This window comes from Crocuta crocuta, unplaced genomic scaffold (genome assembly GCF_008692635.1).
Source record: "Crocuta crocuta isolate KB4526 unplaced genomic scaffold, BGI_CrCroc_1.0 scaffold270, whole genome shotgun sequence".
Classification (NCBI taxonomy): Eukaryota; Metazoa; Chordata; class Mammalia; order Carnivora; family Hyaenidae; genus Crocuta; species Crocuta crocuta.
In genome coordinates, this window is record NW_027527569.1 from 2,075,958 (window position 1) to 2,095,505 (window position 19,548).

The 19,548-nt window shown below is 34.7% G+C and overlaps 1 protein-coding gene across 3 annotated transcripts in view; it reads right to left on the bottom strand.

Moving 5' to 3' along the window:
* The window catches only part of MYO6 (myosin VI), a 142,696-nt gene that overhangs the window by 8,283 nt on the left and 114,865 nt on the right, over positions 1 to 19,548 (bottom strand). For all 3 annotated transcript variants that reach the window (XM_077770181.1, XM_077770167.1, XM_077770175.1), the window contains exons 23-30: positions 18,122 to 18,251; positions 16,264 to 16,354; positions 14,792 to 14,942; positions 13,062 to 13,270; positions 12,323 to 12,401; positions 11,111 to 11,271; positions 2,912 to 3,015; positions 1,853 to 1,984 (exon numbers count right to left, since the gene is read on the bottom strand). In XM_077770181.1, the coding sequence (XP_077626307.1) occupies positions 1,853 to 1,984; positions 2,912 to 3,015; positions 11,111 to 11,271; positions 12,323 to 12,401; positions 13,062 to 13,270; positions 14,792 to 14,942; positions 16,264 to 16,354; positions 18,122 to 18,251 (1,057 nt within the window). The remainder of the gene's footprint in view (positions 1 to 1,852; positions 1,985 to 2,911; positions 3,016 to 11,110; positions 11,272 to 12,322; positions 12,402 to 13,061; positions 13,271 to 14,791; positions 14,943 to 16,263; positions 16,355 to 18,121; positions 18,252 to 19,548) is intronic.

Below are 19,548 nucleotides of genomic sequence, written 5' to 3' on the forward strand. Positions count from 1 at the left end.
TTCTTTCTCAAATTAAGGAATTCTTATTCTTTGTAAATATTAAACTATACAGTAGTTCCTTTTAAAGGTTTATTAGCTACCCCTATAGGAAATTACCTAGGTAGAGAATTTTCTCAACAGACCTGTTAAAGTATCTTAGTACACCTCACCTTCTTTTCACTGTACTCCTGTGTCAGAATGTATTTTACATGGGAAAAAAATAAAGAGAGCAGTAAGTACTTTTCAGAGTAGAAGTTACATTTTATCCTGAAAATATCCCATAATCAAATTCTATGAAGGCTACATACATGTGGAGTGTGTGTTCACATAAAATTCCTAAATTTGTTCATATATCTAGATGAGACTCTCGGGAGATTTTCTTAATCTACTCTATTGTTCTTCCAAATAGTATATTATGAATGGAAACTGTAAGAACATACTCAGTAAGGTGTGTTCACACAAGGTAAACCACGTATCATTTACCCCTTTAGGGGCAAAGCTGAATGAGTACAGTACCAAAGTTTGTTTTAAAAATATAAACTTTTTTGTGTTCAAAGTGTATAAACACTTTATGTGTTCATTAAAAATATATGTGCCCTGAGGCATCTGGGTGGCTTAGTTGGTTAAGTGTCCAACTTCAGTTTAGGTCATGATCTCACACTTCATGGGTTCAAGCCCCATACTGGGCTTTGTGCTGACAGCTCAGAGCCTTGAGCCTGCTTCAGATTCTGTATCTCCCTCTCTCTCTGCTCCTCCTCCATTAATGCTCTGTCTCTGTCTCTCAAAAATAAATAAAAGTGAAAAAAATTAAATATATGTGTGTGCGTAAGAGTACCCTATACTAAAACATTACTTTTCTTGTTTTAAGAAGTACAATCATTCAAGTGTATAAATTTTGGGGGAAAAAAACCCATAATGAACACCAATCAGCTGAAGGCCATAATTAGAACATGACAGCTAAAAAGATTATACCTAAATGGAATAGCCTATTTACAATTTTAGAAAACAAAAGAAACTGTGATTAGAAACTTAGTGCAGACAGTGAACAGGTAATGGAATCATTCTGTTATATTCAATTCCCAGAGATAAATCTATAAGTTAAAGAAGCGAGTGGTGGTCACAAGAATATCATGTGTAGAGGGCTTTCAAACTGCCATTTCTTAGTTCTGGGTTCTCTCTCTTTGTCCTTCCAGAGCATTGTATTCTGACCGATGATAACCCCTGAGCAATCACTAGCACTAACATCTCTCTAATTAACAATACTTCCTTTACTCAATCTATTCTTTGCAACAACTTAGAAATACTAAAATTCTGCCACTTAAATGACTTTCATCAAACATTGCTTTCTTTTATTTACTTGGAAGATAGTGAGGGAGGCAAAATAGAACAGAGTTCATTTTCTAAGCCAACTTGGATTCATGGATTGCAAAACTATACTATCAAGTATTAGGAGCATACTTTTTAAATAAAGACATTTAAAAATGGAAACTCTTTACATTTCCACGTGTAATCATTCTGCAGGTATATATATATACATATATATATATACACATATATATATGTATGTTTGGAAAAAATACATATTTACAATATTACTGTACAACTTCTTCAGTATAGACAAGAATATTCTTACCTCCAGAATTTGTATTAACAAGTTAATTCAAATACTTCTTAATAAACATGACTTTAAAGACATATTAATAGAAATAATGCTATGAAAGATAAGTCATTGTGGTTGTGTTAGGCTCAGTAGTTCACAGCTGCACAGTACAAGAAAATCTGTATAGTACATTTTACCAAATGTCTTATGTATAGTTACATACATTTATATACAGATACTCTGGAACATTTAAAAGTACAGATTTGTTTTTACCATAATCAGTAACAGACTTTGGAGCCCGTTGCTCTGTTTCAGTATTTCTCTTCTTATTCTTGGATTTCCAAGCATGATACACTTTAAGTCTTCTGTGAAATTCTTCTCTGCAAGCTGCCAGGAGCTCAATATCTATGGATTATATAGAAAAAGCCCCCCACACACACCAAAAAAGGAATTAGTATCCTAATTTAGTTGTCTAACATAATTATTCTGTGGCATAAACATATATATTTACACATAAAATAAAATACATTTTTTGTTTTTAAATTATTAGTACAAAATCAAAAGTAAGCATATTATTGATAAAGATGAGCATTTTATGGTAATATTATATTTTCCATTTACAGAGCATTTTCTTATGCATTATTACTATTACCATTTGCTCTATACAAGAACGCTCGCTGGACTAAATAGGTCTTTTATAAGTGAGCCTGAATCAGAGAGGGTAAGTCACTTGTCCAAAGTCAGAGTCACTGTGCTCAAATGCAAGCTATATTTACATGCAACAGAGTTTTGTTTGTAATTATGCATAAAAGCTCATTGAAGAGGAAGAAAACATAGCAAGTTCTGTACGCTTATGGCACCCGAGTTCATAGGCATAGCATCCTAAACTCAAACACTATGATTTATACAAGAACACAATTATGTGGAATCATTTGGATAGAGTATTTTACTGTTCTGTTTGAAGAAAAATAACTTTAAAAAGAAAGGACTGCATTGTCTTTTTACTTTGCATACATAGGCCAAGACTCTGACACATGGGTATTTAAGTATCACGAGTATCATTAGAAGGCAATCATTAATACAGCCCAAATCATAATTTCTGTTTTTCTTCTTAGACCTATATAGGAGACAGGCAAAATGAATTTAGTTAAAGTCTTTCTTTTAGCTTTGTGAGTAAACTAGGTCTCTATTTCAAGGTGAGACTAACAAAGACAATAGCTTATATTAATTTCTATGCCAGAAAAGAAAAAAAAATTTGCTCCAGTCTAAGTATTTACTTATTACCTGTTAGCCATGGAGCTTTCCAATTTTTCAGTTTCTCCATACACTTACCACAAGAAGTATTGATGGTATCACGTAGTTCTGCATATTTCCATTTACTGAGATCATATTTCTTGGTACCAGCAGCTGCCTTGGTGGCTTGTACAGCAGGACCTCTGTAATTATTATATATTTTTACATGTTTAAACTAGAAGCATGAAGGATGCGTTACTAAAGGAGCAAGAAAGTGAATCTGAGAACTGGAAATAACTACTAGAAAAACATACAATAATTTTTGTATCGTAACATGAGATTAAGAATGGTATACTATAGGATTCCTAGGTAAATTAAAATTTTCCAGTGTGCCATTTAATAACCATATTATGTCTTCAATCAGAACTTCTGATTCTAACTCTCTGGCACCATGAACCTACTCCCGACTTCAGTTTAAAATTCCAACTAATGAGTAAGTGGACACTTAATGTTAAAAAACATATCTATTTTAAAAAATACATTTATATATATTCCTCCAAATCAAAAAGAAAAATCCTCTTGATTTCCTAAAATTATTAGAAGTGCATTAAAGGTTTATGAGCCACAAAGCCGCATAGTGCCATCACCCACAGACTACTGGAAGCAACAGATGGCCAAGTCCCAACAAAAGCTTCTGGCTCAGAACCTCCCTGGGCATGTGGATGTTTGCAGGGTCCACAGGTGAGTAGCCAAACTGCAACCCACCGCAATGGCTGTGAAAGATGGGTTAAATGAGCTGTTGGAGTCTAGAAACATCCTTGACTTTTTACATCACTGTTAAAGAACACTTGGAAAACTTCTGTAAGAAGATAAAACCACACCTTCATATTCAGCAAGTAATATGACAACTAGTAAATTAGAGGCAACCCAAGCATCCATCTACATGTGAATGGACAAAGAAGATACGGTACACACACACAGACACACAGACACACACACACACACACACACGAATATTCAGCCATAAAAAAAGAATGAAATCTTGCCATTTGCAACAATATGGATAGAGCTACAGTGTATAATGCTAAGTGAAATAAGTCAGAGAAAGACAAATACCATGTGATCTCACGCATATATGGAATTTAAGATACCAAACATGAGCAAAGTGGGAAAAGAAGCAAACCAAGAAACAGACTTTTAACTATAGAGAACAAAATGATGGTTAAATAGAGTGGTGGGGATGGGGGCTGGGTAAAATAAGGGATGAGGATTAAAGAGTAAACTTATCATGATGAAGAAAAAGAAACAAAATCCGTGGACAAGACTCAGAGCAGTGAAATAAAGATTATGCCCAAGGTCCCCACACTGTTAGTAAATGGTAGCACCTGGGATAGAAACCCAGCTTGCTCACCTCTAAGAGTCCTCGTCCTGGTCCTGACTCTACCTGCCTTTATTTGCTTAATTCCTTTTACAAACATTAATGAGGACTCAACTTAGGCCAACCCTTCACCTGTGCTAGGAGCTGCTGACATAGAGTTGTGTAAGTTTAAAATAATTAATTAAAGGATGAGATTTAGTTCATGAGGCAGATAACAGATTTCAAAGGGCACAAGTATAGTAGGAACACTGGTATGAGGAAGGAAGGAAGAAAGAAAGGAGGGAAGGAAGGAAGGGAGGGAGGAAAGAATGAAGGAAAGGAAGGGAAGGAAGTTGGAAGAGAAAGAGAAGGAAGAGAGAGGAAGAGAGAGAAAGAGAGAAATAAAGAGAAAAATATACATATACATAAAAATAAAATGATAAAAAATAAAGTGGGATAAATTCAACTTTTTCATTGCAGTGCTAATCAGGGCTTATAACTTGTTTCCATACACATAACTTGAAATAACTATTCAGAAAATATGGAAACTTTTCTGTAACAATATTATTTTTCAGCAAAATATGACACCTGTCATACACCAGACACTTAGAATAAGCTACAGGTAAGGTCAATGTAACAAAGGAAGAATTTAAACACATCACATTTCAAGACATTAAAAAAAAGATGGCACATATATGAAAAGAACTAAATTTTAAAGAATTAAAATATTGCTTCTCAGGTATCACACAAGGAATTTCACTTTTATCATCCACTACTTAGAAAATATCTCGTCTTGGGGCGCCTGGGTGGTTTAGTCGGTTAAGCGTCCGACTTTCGCTTAGGTCATGATCTTGTGGTTCGTGGGTTCGAGCCCCATGTCGGGCTCTGTGCTGACTGCTAGCTCANCCCCGAGAACAAACTGAGGGCTGATGGGGGTGGGGGGAGGGAAAGGGGGGTGATGGGATGGAGGAGGGCACTTGTGGGGATAAGCACTGGGTGCTATATGGAAACCAACTTGACAATAAACTATTTAAAAATAAAATAAATTATAAACAAACAAACAAACAAACAAACCATGTGCTATGGTGAGGGGGCTCTCAGAAGCCACACTCTTTCTCTACTTCCCCTTCAAGTAGGCACAGAGGTTCCCAGTAGGGAAGGGGATGGGGCTGGGGGGAGGCAGCAACCACCTCCATGGAGAGTTTCAAAACATTAATTCTGTTTGAAAGGAAAGGTTCCCTAGGGAGGCTGAGTTGGTGATGGCCAGTGACAAACATGGCAGTACTACCAACAAGGAACAGTCCCATCCAAAATACCAATGGTTTCCTCACTGAGTATTACCAATTTAGAAGAACACTGTTTTTTAGCTTTTTCTGTTAGGGTGGTGTAAGGATGAAGTGACATTTCTTGCACAGAAAGTTTACAAGGAAGAACAGACTATTCATATAACAGGTTCTGGTCCAAATAACGAACAGTGATTTAAAAACATGATTTTATTTTATTTTTATTTATTTCTAGGAGAGAGAAAGAGAGTGAGCAGCAGAGGGTCAGAGAGAAAGGGAGTCAAGGACTGAAACAGGCTCCAGGTTCTGAGCTGGCAGTCAGCACAGAGCCCGACGCGGGGCTCAAACCCACGAACCGCGAGATCATGACCCAAGTGAAAGTCGGACGCTTAACCGACTAAGCCACCCAGGCGCCCCTAAAAACATGATTTTGAGGTAACACTTATTTACCCAAATTCCACTGCACTAACCTATTCAGATATTCTGACATTTCTTTCGCCATCTGTTCCCTATAAGAAAAATGACAACATAGTTTTATAAAAGACAACTATATAAATTACCTAAAAGATCTAAAAGTATAATTTAAAATGTATGTTTTTAATAGGATTATTGATTTAACCATTATCATTTTACTTTGTAAAAGTCTATAATATACTTTTCAATATGGCATATAGCCACAAATACAGCAAAACTTTTGTTTAAATACAATTAAAGTTATCTAAACTCCATTTTTGCATTAGGAACTTTCAGATAAAATCTCATTAGAGCCATGCTTCTGTGGTGTTATGTACGAAATATAATTAGCGTGTTCGAAACACACACAGGAAACTTGGCAGGATTAGATTCCATACAAGGATTTTTGCACTGGGGTTGCTTAGTAAATACTAATTACACAAGGCATAACAGTGGTAAACCAAGCTGATCTATTCTATAGTGTCAGAGTTTAAATAAGAGTCTGATATATTCTAAACTCTTAAATTCTAAACCAAAGCATGCTTTAAAAAAAAAAAAGAATTCAAATGCATCAAGTACTTGTTAAATTAAACACCAGAAGTGTTCAGACTTTCCAAGGATAAACATTTCCTGAAGGCAAACCTTACTTGTCTTTTACTCCTCAGGGAAGTATAACTTTTCTCAATATTTGTTTAATTCTGTGAAATGGGATGGATGTTTCGTTATGTTCATCAACAATTCATTAATTTCATTATCTTATTCTATTTTTTTTCTTCCTCCATAATCATTTTCTCATGTCTTATTCTACTCATCAGACTCTGGTAACCTCAAAATCTTACAAATCAATAAAAATAAGAAAAGAAAACGGTTATGTTTGCATCAGGGGCCAGTTTCCTGGATGCCTTTCAGGAGCTGGGACCCTGATTTAAAGGAGCAAAGGACTTTTGTACTTCTTTCTTTGTAATTAACATTAGGGGTTGACAGGAGGACTATCCAAGCAAACACCGGCAGAGGAAAAAGGAATCTTTCAAAACTGATGATCAAGGATAATAAATACAGAGTAAAACACAGAAATATGTATTAAATTATACATTGAGCAATACACTTATTAATCTCCATTTAGGCTAGTCAGAATTTTCTAACTTTCAAATCAGGCATGATTTTAATTAGTGTCTTTAATTCTATTATCACCGTACCTCAAGGTTTCTATCTTAGTATCCAAGAACATCTCTGTTTCTACCATCTCTTTCTCCTAAACTTTCATTCCTCTTCCCAAAGCAAGTTTTTTAAGGGAATTCATGGCCTTTCTAAGCTCTTTACCATGTGGTCTGTTGGTCATATAGAGATTTCTCTGTATGCCCCAACACTACCCTGCATGGCAATCTCAACTGATTGAGCATCTCACCTGGCCCTATGTTACTGCTCTAGGAGCTGCACCAAATATATTAGACAGCAATGGTCCCTGTGCCTATATGCTTTTTTCCTTCTAATTTCCCCAAACTATATGCAAATAGTCACCTTACACACTGGTTGCAGGGCTTACTTAATTCCAGCTCAACTGATAACTATAAAGCTGTTGTTCTAATGGAGGGAAACAGCACCCAGAGACGTTTTTAAAGTTTTTGGTGCCCTGTGGTAACAATGCTGTGGTGAGAGCATACTGCTGGCATCTGAGGAGGTGAGAGGCCTGGGAGGTCAAATGTCCTGCACAAGGAAAAAGTGCCCGGTGTTCCATGTGACATTAACATGTCCACTGGATAACGGTGAAACTCACATATACACAAACATGCAGGGGTTTTTCCCCCGTGGTTTTAATATTCACAGAATTTTTCCAGAAATGCAACTACTGTATGGAGAGGAGATTGTACTCAACTCTGTTCAGAGCTTTACAAAGTCCTGTTTAAAATTTCATGGCACTAAACTGACTGACAGAACATTCTTTTATCAGTTTGCATTTGTAGCCATCACATTTATGGTGATGCTATGTACAAATAAAAACATCTGAGTATTTGATTGTTTTCCTGTAGTTGTAAGCAAGCACATACATATAAAAATATATATAGTATATATATATAAAATAAGCAAAAATAACAAAAATTTACTCCAATGAGGAAACTATTTCTCCTAAAGTGTAACCACTTATTAAAGAAAAAAGAGAGGTATTATGACTAAATCAAATTTTGAAAAGAGAAATGACATACGGTGTCATTTTGGGTCTTGTTCCATTGCTTCTGTGAAAAATAATGTAGTTTAGTTAATGTCATAACCAATTCCAAATAGTGAAAATCTGGATTGTGCCAAATTTGTTTCAGTGACTTTACTAGTTAAAAAAAAAACTCCATTACCTTTATTTTATCTATGAGATCACTCAAAATTTTAATATTTAAAACATTCATTAAAAATTATGAGAAAAACTTAAATTAAAAGCATTCAATGAAAATTAAAGAGCAAATATATTACATCTAGATTAGAAAATTCATACAGTGTGAAGTGTGCTTTTTTTTTTTACAGAATGTGAATATTATTTCATAATTTTAGGTAATGTGAAATCATCACTTTGCATCAGGATCATATATGTGATTAATTTATGAAGATCATATTTTATAACATATTATGTAGAAAACAGTTCTTACTTAGAAGTTACTGGATGGGAATCCAAGCTGGAAAAGTAACTTGAAATTGTTTAATGCAGCAGAATCCATTTGCATATATTTTTAATGCACCACAGAACCCAAGAATGACATTTTCAGACTATATACAAAGAACAGTATTACATGGAGAATTCTTACTCATAAATCTGTCAGAAATAATTCAGTGCTAACAAAAGTAAAATAAACATTCGAAAACGTTTACTTATAGCCCATGGAGTAAAATGAAATTATCAAACATGAAAAATATGGATAGGACATCATCCATAATGAAATGCTAATGCTTGTAGTACAGAGTATAAAATAACCAGCAGGTTCTGAAGAGAAGGCGTTCATGAGGCCATGAGGGTCAGGAAAAGCGCTGCCAAAAATGAATTAAAGGAGCATTCCAGAGCAGGGGCCACCAACCCAGGAACTGTCTCACAGGAAAACTAAAACTAACTCTTTAGGCATTCAAGTCATAACTGCTTGAATATGTCCTATCTACTTAGTAGTGGTCCCATTACATAGTTAACTCTGCTTAACTTAAATCACAGGTAACTTATCATTTATGTTAAATGTCCTGAATGATCCATTCTTTCTCTGAGACCACTCACCCTTGGAAGAAGTGCACCTTTTAAAAAAAATTTTTTTTAAGTTTTTAAATTATTTTTGAGACAGAGAGAGAGAGAGAGAGCAAAAGAGAGAGAGTGCATGTGTGCACGAGGAGGGGAGAGGGAGAATCCCATGGAGCATCCCATGCCGATGCATAGCTCGAACTCACAGTGAGATCATGACCTAAGCAGAAATCAAGAATCAGAAGCTTAACCAACAGAGCCACCCAAGCACCCTAAGAAGTGCGCCTTTCTGCAGACCAGTCTCTTATACATATTATATGGAATGGCACTGCATACAGTTCAATGTTTTAAATGCTTAAACATAAAGCTTGGCCATGAATACCAATACTAATTGCAATAGTGAGTCCCTTAGAAATGAACTTCAGCTGTAATGAAGCCAGCTGGGTCAACTGTAGTACCTCCTCACATACATTACAGAGGGCAGCTATAGGAGCTTGGTTTATTTAGGAGACTGGCCCAGCTACTACTCAATTACACTCCTACACTCCAAGGCTCCCAGCCATTCCAACATAACACAGGTAGAAGGAACAGAAAAGCAGCTGAGTTGAGTCTGAAGTTACAAGAGCCACAGCCCAGGGAAAATATTTTAATTACAGTGAAATGTTAGTAAAGAGCTTAAATACTGGATTCAAATCCAAGAGCTTAATAATTCTTATAATACTTTGTGTGACAGGCCCATTCAATTTATTTAAATACAATATACTTTCAAAAAAATTTTTTTAATTTTTTTTAATTTATTTTTGAGAGAGAGTGAGAGAGACAGTGTGAGCAGGGGAGGATCAGAGAGAGAGAGACACACACACACACACAGAATCTGAAGACAGGCTCCAGGCTCTGAGCTAGCTGTCAGCACAAAGCTCGATGTGGGGGCTCGAATCCACGAACCGTGAGATCATGACCTGAGTGGAAGTCGGACGCCTAGCCGACTGAGCCACCCAGGCGCCCCATATATAATATACTTTCAAATATAGTTCAGACGCCAGAGCTTCCCCAGTGTAATCACTTTGTAGAAAAAGCACAGAGGCAACTTAACATACTCTTTTCCATCCCTTTGTTTTAACTAAATAAAATCTAATCACTGCCTTGCCATTCCTACCAAGTTTTTGCCTTTCACAAGGAAACAGCAACATCTAGTGGTTGGTTGCGTTTTAATTATATATTTTTTCATAAACAGTACTCTAACATTCTGAAAAGCATGATTATATAAATCTATGTGCCTCTCAATATTATACAACATATATATCTACATACAAGGGAACCCCACAAACTAGTTATGCTCTGTTTTTACAAATAAACAATCAAAATAATGAATGTTTCTACATTCTAAATTTTTAAAAATAAAAAAAGACCTTCCTGCAACCTTTAGGAAGAACATCCATATGTCTCCACACTCCAATAAAATTCAGTATTTAGAGATAATTTGGAAACCTGGGGAGCCAATATATTTCAATATGAAAAACATTCATTCTTAGAAAGGGAAATCTATTGAGAAACATGGTGTGTCTATGTGTGTAACATTTTTCCTCATTATAAATGTTAGGGTATATATTAAATAAAAATTTGTATTAGGAAAATAATAAATCCCAAACTCAAATACACTAAACTGGATTATAATACATTCACTGATTTCTGTGCCAGTATTTAATGACAGGTACTTAGAAATTAGATGTTTACTTTTTATATAATATTCCTTGACCGTTCCAAAGTAAAAGTTGAGAGGTTTCATGAACTGAACTATCAGTTTTATTTTTCAATAGTTTAACAATTTGATGCAATTAACTGTTTCACTTGCTTGGGTAGATATAAATAATTTTAAAATGATTTTACTTAAAATAGATCAGGACCTAAAGAATAGGACTGCCCTAGTCCCTTCATGCTGAAAAGAGAAGCAGAGAGGGAAAGAGAGCAGGGGTGCCATGCCCCACCCGGGAGCCCAGTACCTCCGAAGCGCCAGGTCAGCCTGGGCCTCGTCACTGATGAGCTCAGCTTCGCTCTGGGCAATCCGCAAGGCCAACTCCCGGTCCCGGCGCTCCTGCTCCAGAACCGCCTGCTGCTGAGATTCCTCCTCCCGCTGTCTGGCCAGCTGCTCCTCCACTTCGGCCTGCCAAGGACAGAAAGCTATCTCACCAAGCTCTCTCCATGTGTTTACTTGACCATTTCCATTAGCACTTAAAATTGCCCCTCACAAGTTCCTTACTAAGGAATACATATTGTTTAACCAGAAGTCTCTCCAGGCTCCATTCTCCTCTATGTTATGATTAATGCTTCCTCTCTCTCCCAAATCCAAAAAAGGTAGACGAACCATAGTTCCACCATTCTATCACGATGAGTATCCCAAATTTCACATGAGCATCCTCGGTATCACATTAACACCAAGACCTAGACAGATGCCAGGAATTAAGTGCTGGTTGTGCTCAGGATGAATTATGAAAGCCAAAGCGAACAGAAACTCAAATATATGATCAATCATTCTCAGACACAGACATTTTAAAAAATGGGGGTGGGGAGAATATCTTAATCCTAATCTACTGATACTAGTATCTACAACGTTTTAAAATTATAATTATGTTCTAAGTGAATATTCATTTGACTTTCACCGAAGTGTAATAACAATAACAACAAACTAGTATTTATTGAAACACACACTTAGGTTCTAAGTGCTTTAACAGGACCGCCTGGGTGGCTCAGTCAGGTAAATGTCCGACTCTTGATTTTGGCTCTTGTCGTTATCTCATGGTTCATGAATTCAAGCCCTACATCAGGCTCTGTGCTGGGAACACATCGATTGCTTGGGATTTTCCCTATCTTTCTCTGTCAAAATAAATAAACTTAAAAAAAATTCTTTAACATATGTCAACTCATTTAATGCTCACAACTATCATTTATCCCTATTCCATAAAGAAAAACTATAGCTCGTAGTCACTTATGGTGATTTGTGCAATGTCACCATATCTATCAATGACAGGGTCTGGATTTGAACTCACTTCCCTAGTTCCAAAGTTCGTTCCCATAACCACTTCAGAAAATGCCTTTTGTCTCTGGGGGAACCAATAACAGCTTATCTAGCAAATCAAGGTTTTGATTTCAACTTCTTTTGTTTTATAGATTTTATTTTCACAGAAATTCAGTCTGATTATCTAATAAGCACACACCTGAATACGTTTTTCATCATCTTCCCTTTTCTTTCTCTCTTCTTCTTCTTGTTTTCTCTTTGCTTCCATCTCAAGTTTCCTAAGAAAAAATAGGAAACTCCTCAAAAATTTATTGAATATAAGAAATCCATCAGAAAGCAATTTAACTATTAATAAACAGAGGTTACAAAATGAGAATTCAAATTAACATCTTGGCCATATGCATTATTAGCTCTGAAAACAGTAAAATCTAACTCTACTGACAGTAATTCTTCTGACATAAACAAAAACAAATACAGTTATATTCTATAACCTTTAAATCTGTAGATTAACTTGGTTATAAAGCCTGGCTACAAGGTCCAGATCACACGCATCTCCCTCTCCTGTTTCTCCAATTAAACAACTCTTACACTCCTTCTGTCTGCCCTGTGGTGTCAATCTTCTAAAAAGTTACCGGTTTTAAAACTGCAGAAAAGTAGAGGTGCCTTTTTCTTGCCTATAAAATAAGAACAATTCTCGCTCTAAAAAGAAGTTAAGAAATCCTCAGGTGTAAGAGTCTAACCAAAACTCAGGTTATAGTTAAAATTATTTTATGTTATTATTAGAAAATGAACTTGTGTTTTCTAAACTTACTTTAAAATTAGTGTTTTAAAATAAGAACATAATGTTTAAAAATAAGAATATTCATTAACCAGCATTAACACCAAGAGTTTATCATTCTTTTAGCTTCTAATTCAAAACAGTAATATAAATTCCTTACATCCGCCTTTCCTCCTCTTCCTTTCTTCGACGCTGTTCATCTTCTTCACGTCTTTTTCTTTCTTTTTCCATTTCTTCTTGAATACGCCTCAGCCTTTCTGCTTCCTCTTCCTGCTGTTTTTTCTTCTGCAACGCGCTGAGGAGTTCCTCTGAGCTTTTGACTAGTGCATCATATTCTCTCTGTATTTGCTCCCTTGTCATCATAGTGGACTTAAGAACAAAATAATAAACATGTACTTAAAAAATTAGCTCTTCTATTGCACAGTGTGAATATACTGAATGCTACTGAATTATATATTTAAAAATGGGTAGGATGGTTATGTTAAAAATGGATAGGTTAATGATATATGCTTTTACCACAAGAAAAAATATATCTATACACAAATACAGCAAAAACTGGAAAAATTGGAAAGCAGTAAGTCTATTATCTTTGTTATACTACTGGCACAAATACTTTAATATTTATGTTCAAAAATACTTTATCTCTGCAAATAATTGAGTCTATTTCCTATTAATCAAGTAATCAAATATCTAAGGATGTACTGTAGACAAAGTAACATTACTATAGCTGAAAATTATGTTTTAAGGAATGATTTGTTAATTTGCTTTTGTTTACTATTCTTTAATAAGTAAAAGGAATCGTGTCAAAGGAATATCTAAGAAATTATTAAATGCACCCAAAATTATTGGATGATTTTCCTAAGTGAGCCTTCAAAAAATGTGGCTGGGTTGACGTTCATCGAGATAAAACCTACATTCAGAGAAATGGCTACTGACAGGTTTGTAAAATCAGTTAAGTTTATCCAAAGCATTTTCATTCTTCTCTTGAGCTCCTTTCTTCATTCACTCCCTAAGATTTACCACTGTCTACTTAAAATATCTGCAGAAAATATGTTTAAAAGCTTGCTTTATTATAGCCCATGTCATTACACTGACTTATGGGTAAGATAACATAAGACCCTAAAATATAACAGAAAAAGGCTTGAAGAAACAGATTAACAAGCAAGCATATAGACAACATTTTTTATCCCTCTGGTACTTAAATGAAAATCAATATCAAAAAAAGAGGCCCCATTTTTTTTTTTCTCTAAAAAACTTGGTGGAAAATTAATTTCTAAGTTTAAAACACTTAAGTAATTCATGACATAGCCTATATAAAGATAATGTAATGACAGGGAAAAGGCATATAACATAATGATAAGGACACAAAATTAAATTGTGATAACTTTATAAGCATATGTGACTCTAAAAAAAAGCCTAGAAGGTGACTGACTATGCAACAGTGTAATCGCCGAATGTGTTATTGTCTGGGGTTAAGAGTTTTTTGGTGGTTTTCTCAATATTTTCCATAATATTACATTACTTTCATAATTTGAAAATTAGTTTCTGAAGGTAAAAAACACGAAACAAAATAAAATTATTTGCATTACTCCTCTCTCAGTGGTGATTATTCAAAAGCTTACAGAGTATAGNATAGTATTTTAATTACTATTTAAGAGGGGGCTTTCCTAAACAGATGAAATTGCATAAAAATTGTCTTCTTTTTTATTTTTTTGGTATAAAAATTTTCAAACACAGAACAATACAATGATCATCACTTGCCATCACTGAGATTTAACATGTGTAACATTTCGTATCTTTAAAAAAAAAAAGACATCATTCTATACAATTCAATACCAACAATATATTATATTAAATTGTTTAAATTTAATTTGGATCAAAATTACATACCTTAATTTTGGCCATTAAAGCATCAATAGAAATTTCAAGGTCCTTGACCTGTTTATTCACCTCTGGTTTTCCATCTTTCAACGCATTTACTACCTCATTAAATTTATCAAGTCGCTTTTTCAGTGTGCCCACCTTAACCAGGCCATCAATGCTGTAAAGATAATACTTCATCAGGGTTTAATTTCACCATTAAATGCTATGCATAGATTTTTCACCTTAATGAAATGCTAAACATCTTGCTAAACAGGGTATTTCACTTCTGTTTTCATATTATCTAGGCTTCTCGTTTTTAGATCTCTTGTTGAAAGTAAAAAAACGAAATAATCAAATATGAGTGTGAATGACACTGATGCCTATTAGTATTTTAGCCTTCTATATTTACACTGAAACTTTTCAGAATTAAAATTATAGAAGAATTTAGAAGAATTATCTAATCTCTTTGAAGGATTAACAGGTATACAGGCCTCTAAGTTTAAAAAGTCTAGGGGCACCTGGGTGGCTCAGTCAGTTGAGCGTCTTAGACTTCAGCTCAGGTCATGATCTCACGGTTCGTGGGTTCAAGCCCTGCATCAGGGTCTGTGCTGACAGCTAGCTCAGAGCCTGGAGCCTGCTTCAGATTCTGTGTCTCCCTCTCTCTCTGACCCTCCCCTGCTCATGCTGTCTCAGTCTCTCTCAGAAATAAATAAAACATTAAAAAAATGTTTTTAAGTCGAAATAAGACTCAAATAAAAGACTAAACAGTGAGACAATATAATTCCTATACATAATCTTGAGAATTATGGTGACATTTATCAAGAAACTCAAGTCACTAAAATAATTAGAATAAAAGAGCTTCTTTTAGCCATTTATTTCAACCTTTTATAGTATTTACATTTTTGTAAGCTACTTCAAATCCTTTTGTAGAATGAGGAAAGTAATGAAATAATGAAATAATTAATTAATTTCATTTTTTAAGTATTTTTTTAGTTAATTAATTTCAAATACATAATATAAAATAACTATTATGTCTTTTTACAAAGAACATGAGAAAGGAAAAAACTCTGTAAGTATCCAAATGCTCTTCATTGACTTTATAGCCATTTTATATTAGGGTAAATAGGCTTAGTAGGGCTCTTCAGGCACTATATTTTTTTAATGTTTATTTTTATTTTTGAGAGAGAGACAGAGAGACAGAGTGTGAGTGGAAGAGGGGCAGACAGAGAGGGAGACAGAATCTGAAGCAGGCTCCAGGCTCCGATCTGTCAGCACAAAGCCCAATGCGGGGCTTGAACTCAAAAACCGCAAGATCACGACCTGACCTGAAGTCGGACACTTAACTGACTGAGCCATCCAGGCACCCTTATATTTTTTATTTCAAATTTTCATTTAAATTCTAGTTAGTTAACACATATATGGTAAAACTGGTTTCTGGTGGAGAATTCATCACTTACATATAACACCCAGTGATCATAACAAGGCACTATTCATCTTACCGAGGTTTGTGTCTCCTTTTGCAAAGCCACATTCTAATAGTTTTTTGCATTTTAATGCAGGCTTCAGCTCGATATTTTATTTTGTTTTTCACTACGTATAAGAGGAAAATACAATGATAGAAAATTATTCAGTTTAAACCAGGCATATAATATTCTTAAAAACGACTCATTTCCACAAAGCAATTTTCAGGAAACTTGAAATCTTGATGAACACATTATACCAGACATCAAAATTAGGAAGTTTAACAGTTCCTTAATCCCTTACACTTTTTAAAATAAAAAAGTACATCACATATGTGGCTAGGTTTATGTTTTAAATATGTTATTTCCTTATATGTCACACTGTTGCTTCCCAAACTGTCCTAGGCAATACTGGTCTATTAAATATTAACAGGTATGTCTTGAAAAAAGGATTCACTTGTCAAATAAATTTACAAAAAACTATGAGATTCACAGTGAACATACAGAGTAAAGCTTCTGAGAGCCCTACAGTAAAGAAACCTGTTTAACTTCAGTTACCCAGAACATCTATACTAATCTGACCTTGAAACTTTTTTTTTTTCAGAGCTTCCCTATTAACATCTTTCAAAGATCCTGTCTGGTTACCAACTTCATCACTGCAGAACAGTCCACAAACAAATGATACAGCATAGATAATTTACATACAATGTGTTTTCTATCATAATGCAAGTATAAAGCTGAAAGCGCTGAACTACAGTGACAAATATGTCTATATTTTACTTGGAAACCTATGGGTAAAAGAGCTTTTGTCATCTTTTTTATTATAGTTTTCTTTTTATCTATATGCACAATTGTCTAACAAAAGACTTCATTAATAATCCTTGTTTGCATGTTTCCTCTCCATTAAGTCAAAGGAATTTTATTTTTCAGTAAGATACACCTTACTGAATCCTTTTTGTGTGCCTAGCACTGAAGAGTGGGGAGGAGGTGGGGCAGCTATAAATTTAATCAAGTTACTGATAATAACTTGTTTGGACACAAATAGTTGTTTTGGACACAAATAGTTGCTAAGACCTTGCAGACACACACGAAGAAGTAGCTCGGTCCAGAGTGTCAGAGAGAACAGGGTCTAAATGAGCAGTGGCAGGAGAAGAGGTTTGGAAAGAGAAGCTGAAACCCCATTTCACAGCATCTTGAAAGGCATTCTAAGACTTTGCCCTACATCAAAGGAAAGCCTCAATAAAAGACATTCTAAGACTGCCCTGTATTAAAGCAAAGCCTTAATAAAAGGCTTTAGTTTAGAGATGAAAGTCTAAGAAGAGAACTCCTGGGAAGCCAAGAAAACTCAGTTTGGGAGCTACTGAAAGTAACATACGAGTGAGGAAGTGGGACTCCACTAAGTGCCCGGCAATAAAGAGGAAAGAATGTACAGCACTTGGGGGAAGAATCAATAGGATGTGTTCACTGGCAGGATTTCAGGGACAAAAAGGGAGAGACACCATGAGAATCCTGGGATTTCTGGTGTGTGTACTGGTGATGTACTTTTCTACTGCAGGTAGAAAGAGAAAAGTTCTGGCTTAAGTCTGAGAGAGTGGGGGATGACGCAGTGGGAGTGGGAGGAATCAAGACTGTGAGTTCTGCTTCTGTTTTGTTTAGGACATGGTGAAATTAATTTTCCTGTAACACATTGGATAAGGAAGATATGTATGACACATAAAAATATTTTTTTAAAAAATCCACTACGCTACATGCAAGTGCTACATGGAACCAAGACCACAGCCTGAATAAGTAAAGTGGTCCCTGTGGCCTGCCACTCACTACTCATACTTTATAACATTCTACACACTGATTCCTCTCCAAAGTAATTACAGATCTTGGTGTGAAAGAAAACACCTACATTTGATGACGGAGAGGGAACACCACTGAATTTTCTTCCAGCGACTGCAGATAAGCCAGTGATTGACTCTTTTAACCAGTTCTGCTAAATGGTCAGGGTCAGACTTCATAATCTGATCAAATTCTGCAAACTAGGAAATGAAATAATTTAGCATCAGTATCAAAATAGAAATGTGTTTAAACACACAGAGAGATACAAAATACTAGAGGGCAAAGCCAATGTCTAACTTTCCAGAAATGGTCATAAACCAGTAACAGGTCCAAGTCTCAGGAGAGTACAGAGCAAATTCAAATATATCCAACTGTATTTTGCTGCCTTCCCCTTCCTTTAGCATCCTTTTTTGGAGGGGTAACCAGGACTTACTCATTGCTAGTTAGCAGATTTAATAATAAAAGTAGAAAAAAATCTTAAATGGCAATTACAGATGATTGGCAAAAAGGTTTTATGGAGAGAAGAATGAAATTAAGGGCTAATGTGTTTCTGAACTGACTCATCCACATACTCTGGTATCTGTATACAGCTTCTGACAAGTGAAGATCAGCCATATAACATCAGGTGTCACTAAAACTGTTCTCACTCTCCCAAACTCCATGCTTATTTTGGTCAGATATAAGAAACTGCTACTAAGAGACAGACAACACAAATAAAATGGCCATGAGGTTATTTAAAAAATAAAATGCATTATTTCCAGAATTTACTACCAAATTATTTAATGATTTCATCCTTTATCAAATATCTCAAGATAATATACTGACAATGTCACAAGCCTATCAATAAATGGTTTCTTATGACCAAAATTAAGTAAAAGGTAACATAACAATATTAAAGGTCTTTGAAAACTTTCCTTGTGCGTTCAACATATCCTTCTAATTAATTTTTCTGGGGGCAAAATGAGACCAAGTGCTTTCTCAGGCTATTAATTCTAAAATTATTACTATAGCCCTGAAATAAGAGAAATGCCAAGCTTATGATAAATATGTATGATTATATAGCTAAGCCAACTATGCATATAGATTTTTAATTGTTTTTTTTTTATAAGAAATAGTATGGGTTCTCTGCAGTAAAAATATTCAAAAGGGAAGTGCATACATTGATATTATGTTACATAGGTTTTTATCTCATGCTCAGAAAATGTGAAATCAGACTTATTATTATCATTAATCTAGTCTTCAAGGCACTAGAGATTAATGACACTGTTAAGTCAAACAAATATGGTTTGCTTTTATATATATATATTATATAATTTATAATTATATAAATATAGTATATTTATATATATAATATATTTATATATATTTAATTTATATATAATTTATAATATGTTTATAATTATATATATTATACTTGTATTTATATATTATACTTATATTTATTTATATAATGTATATATATAATAAGAGGTGTTTTTAAAATTATGAGGATGAAAT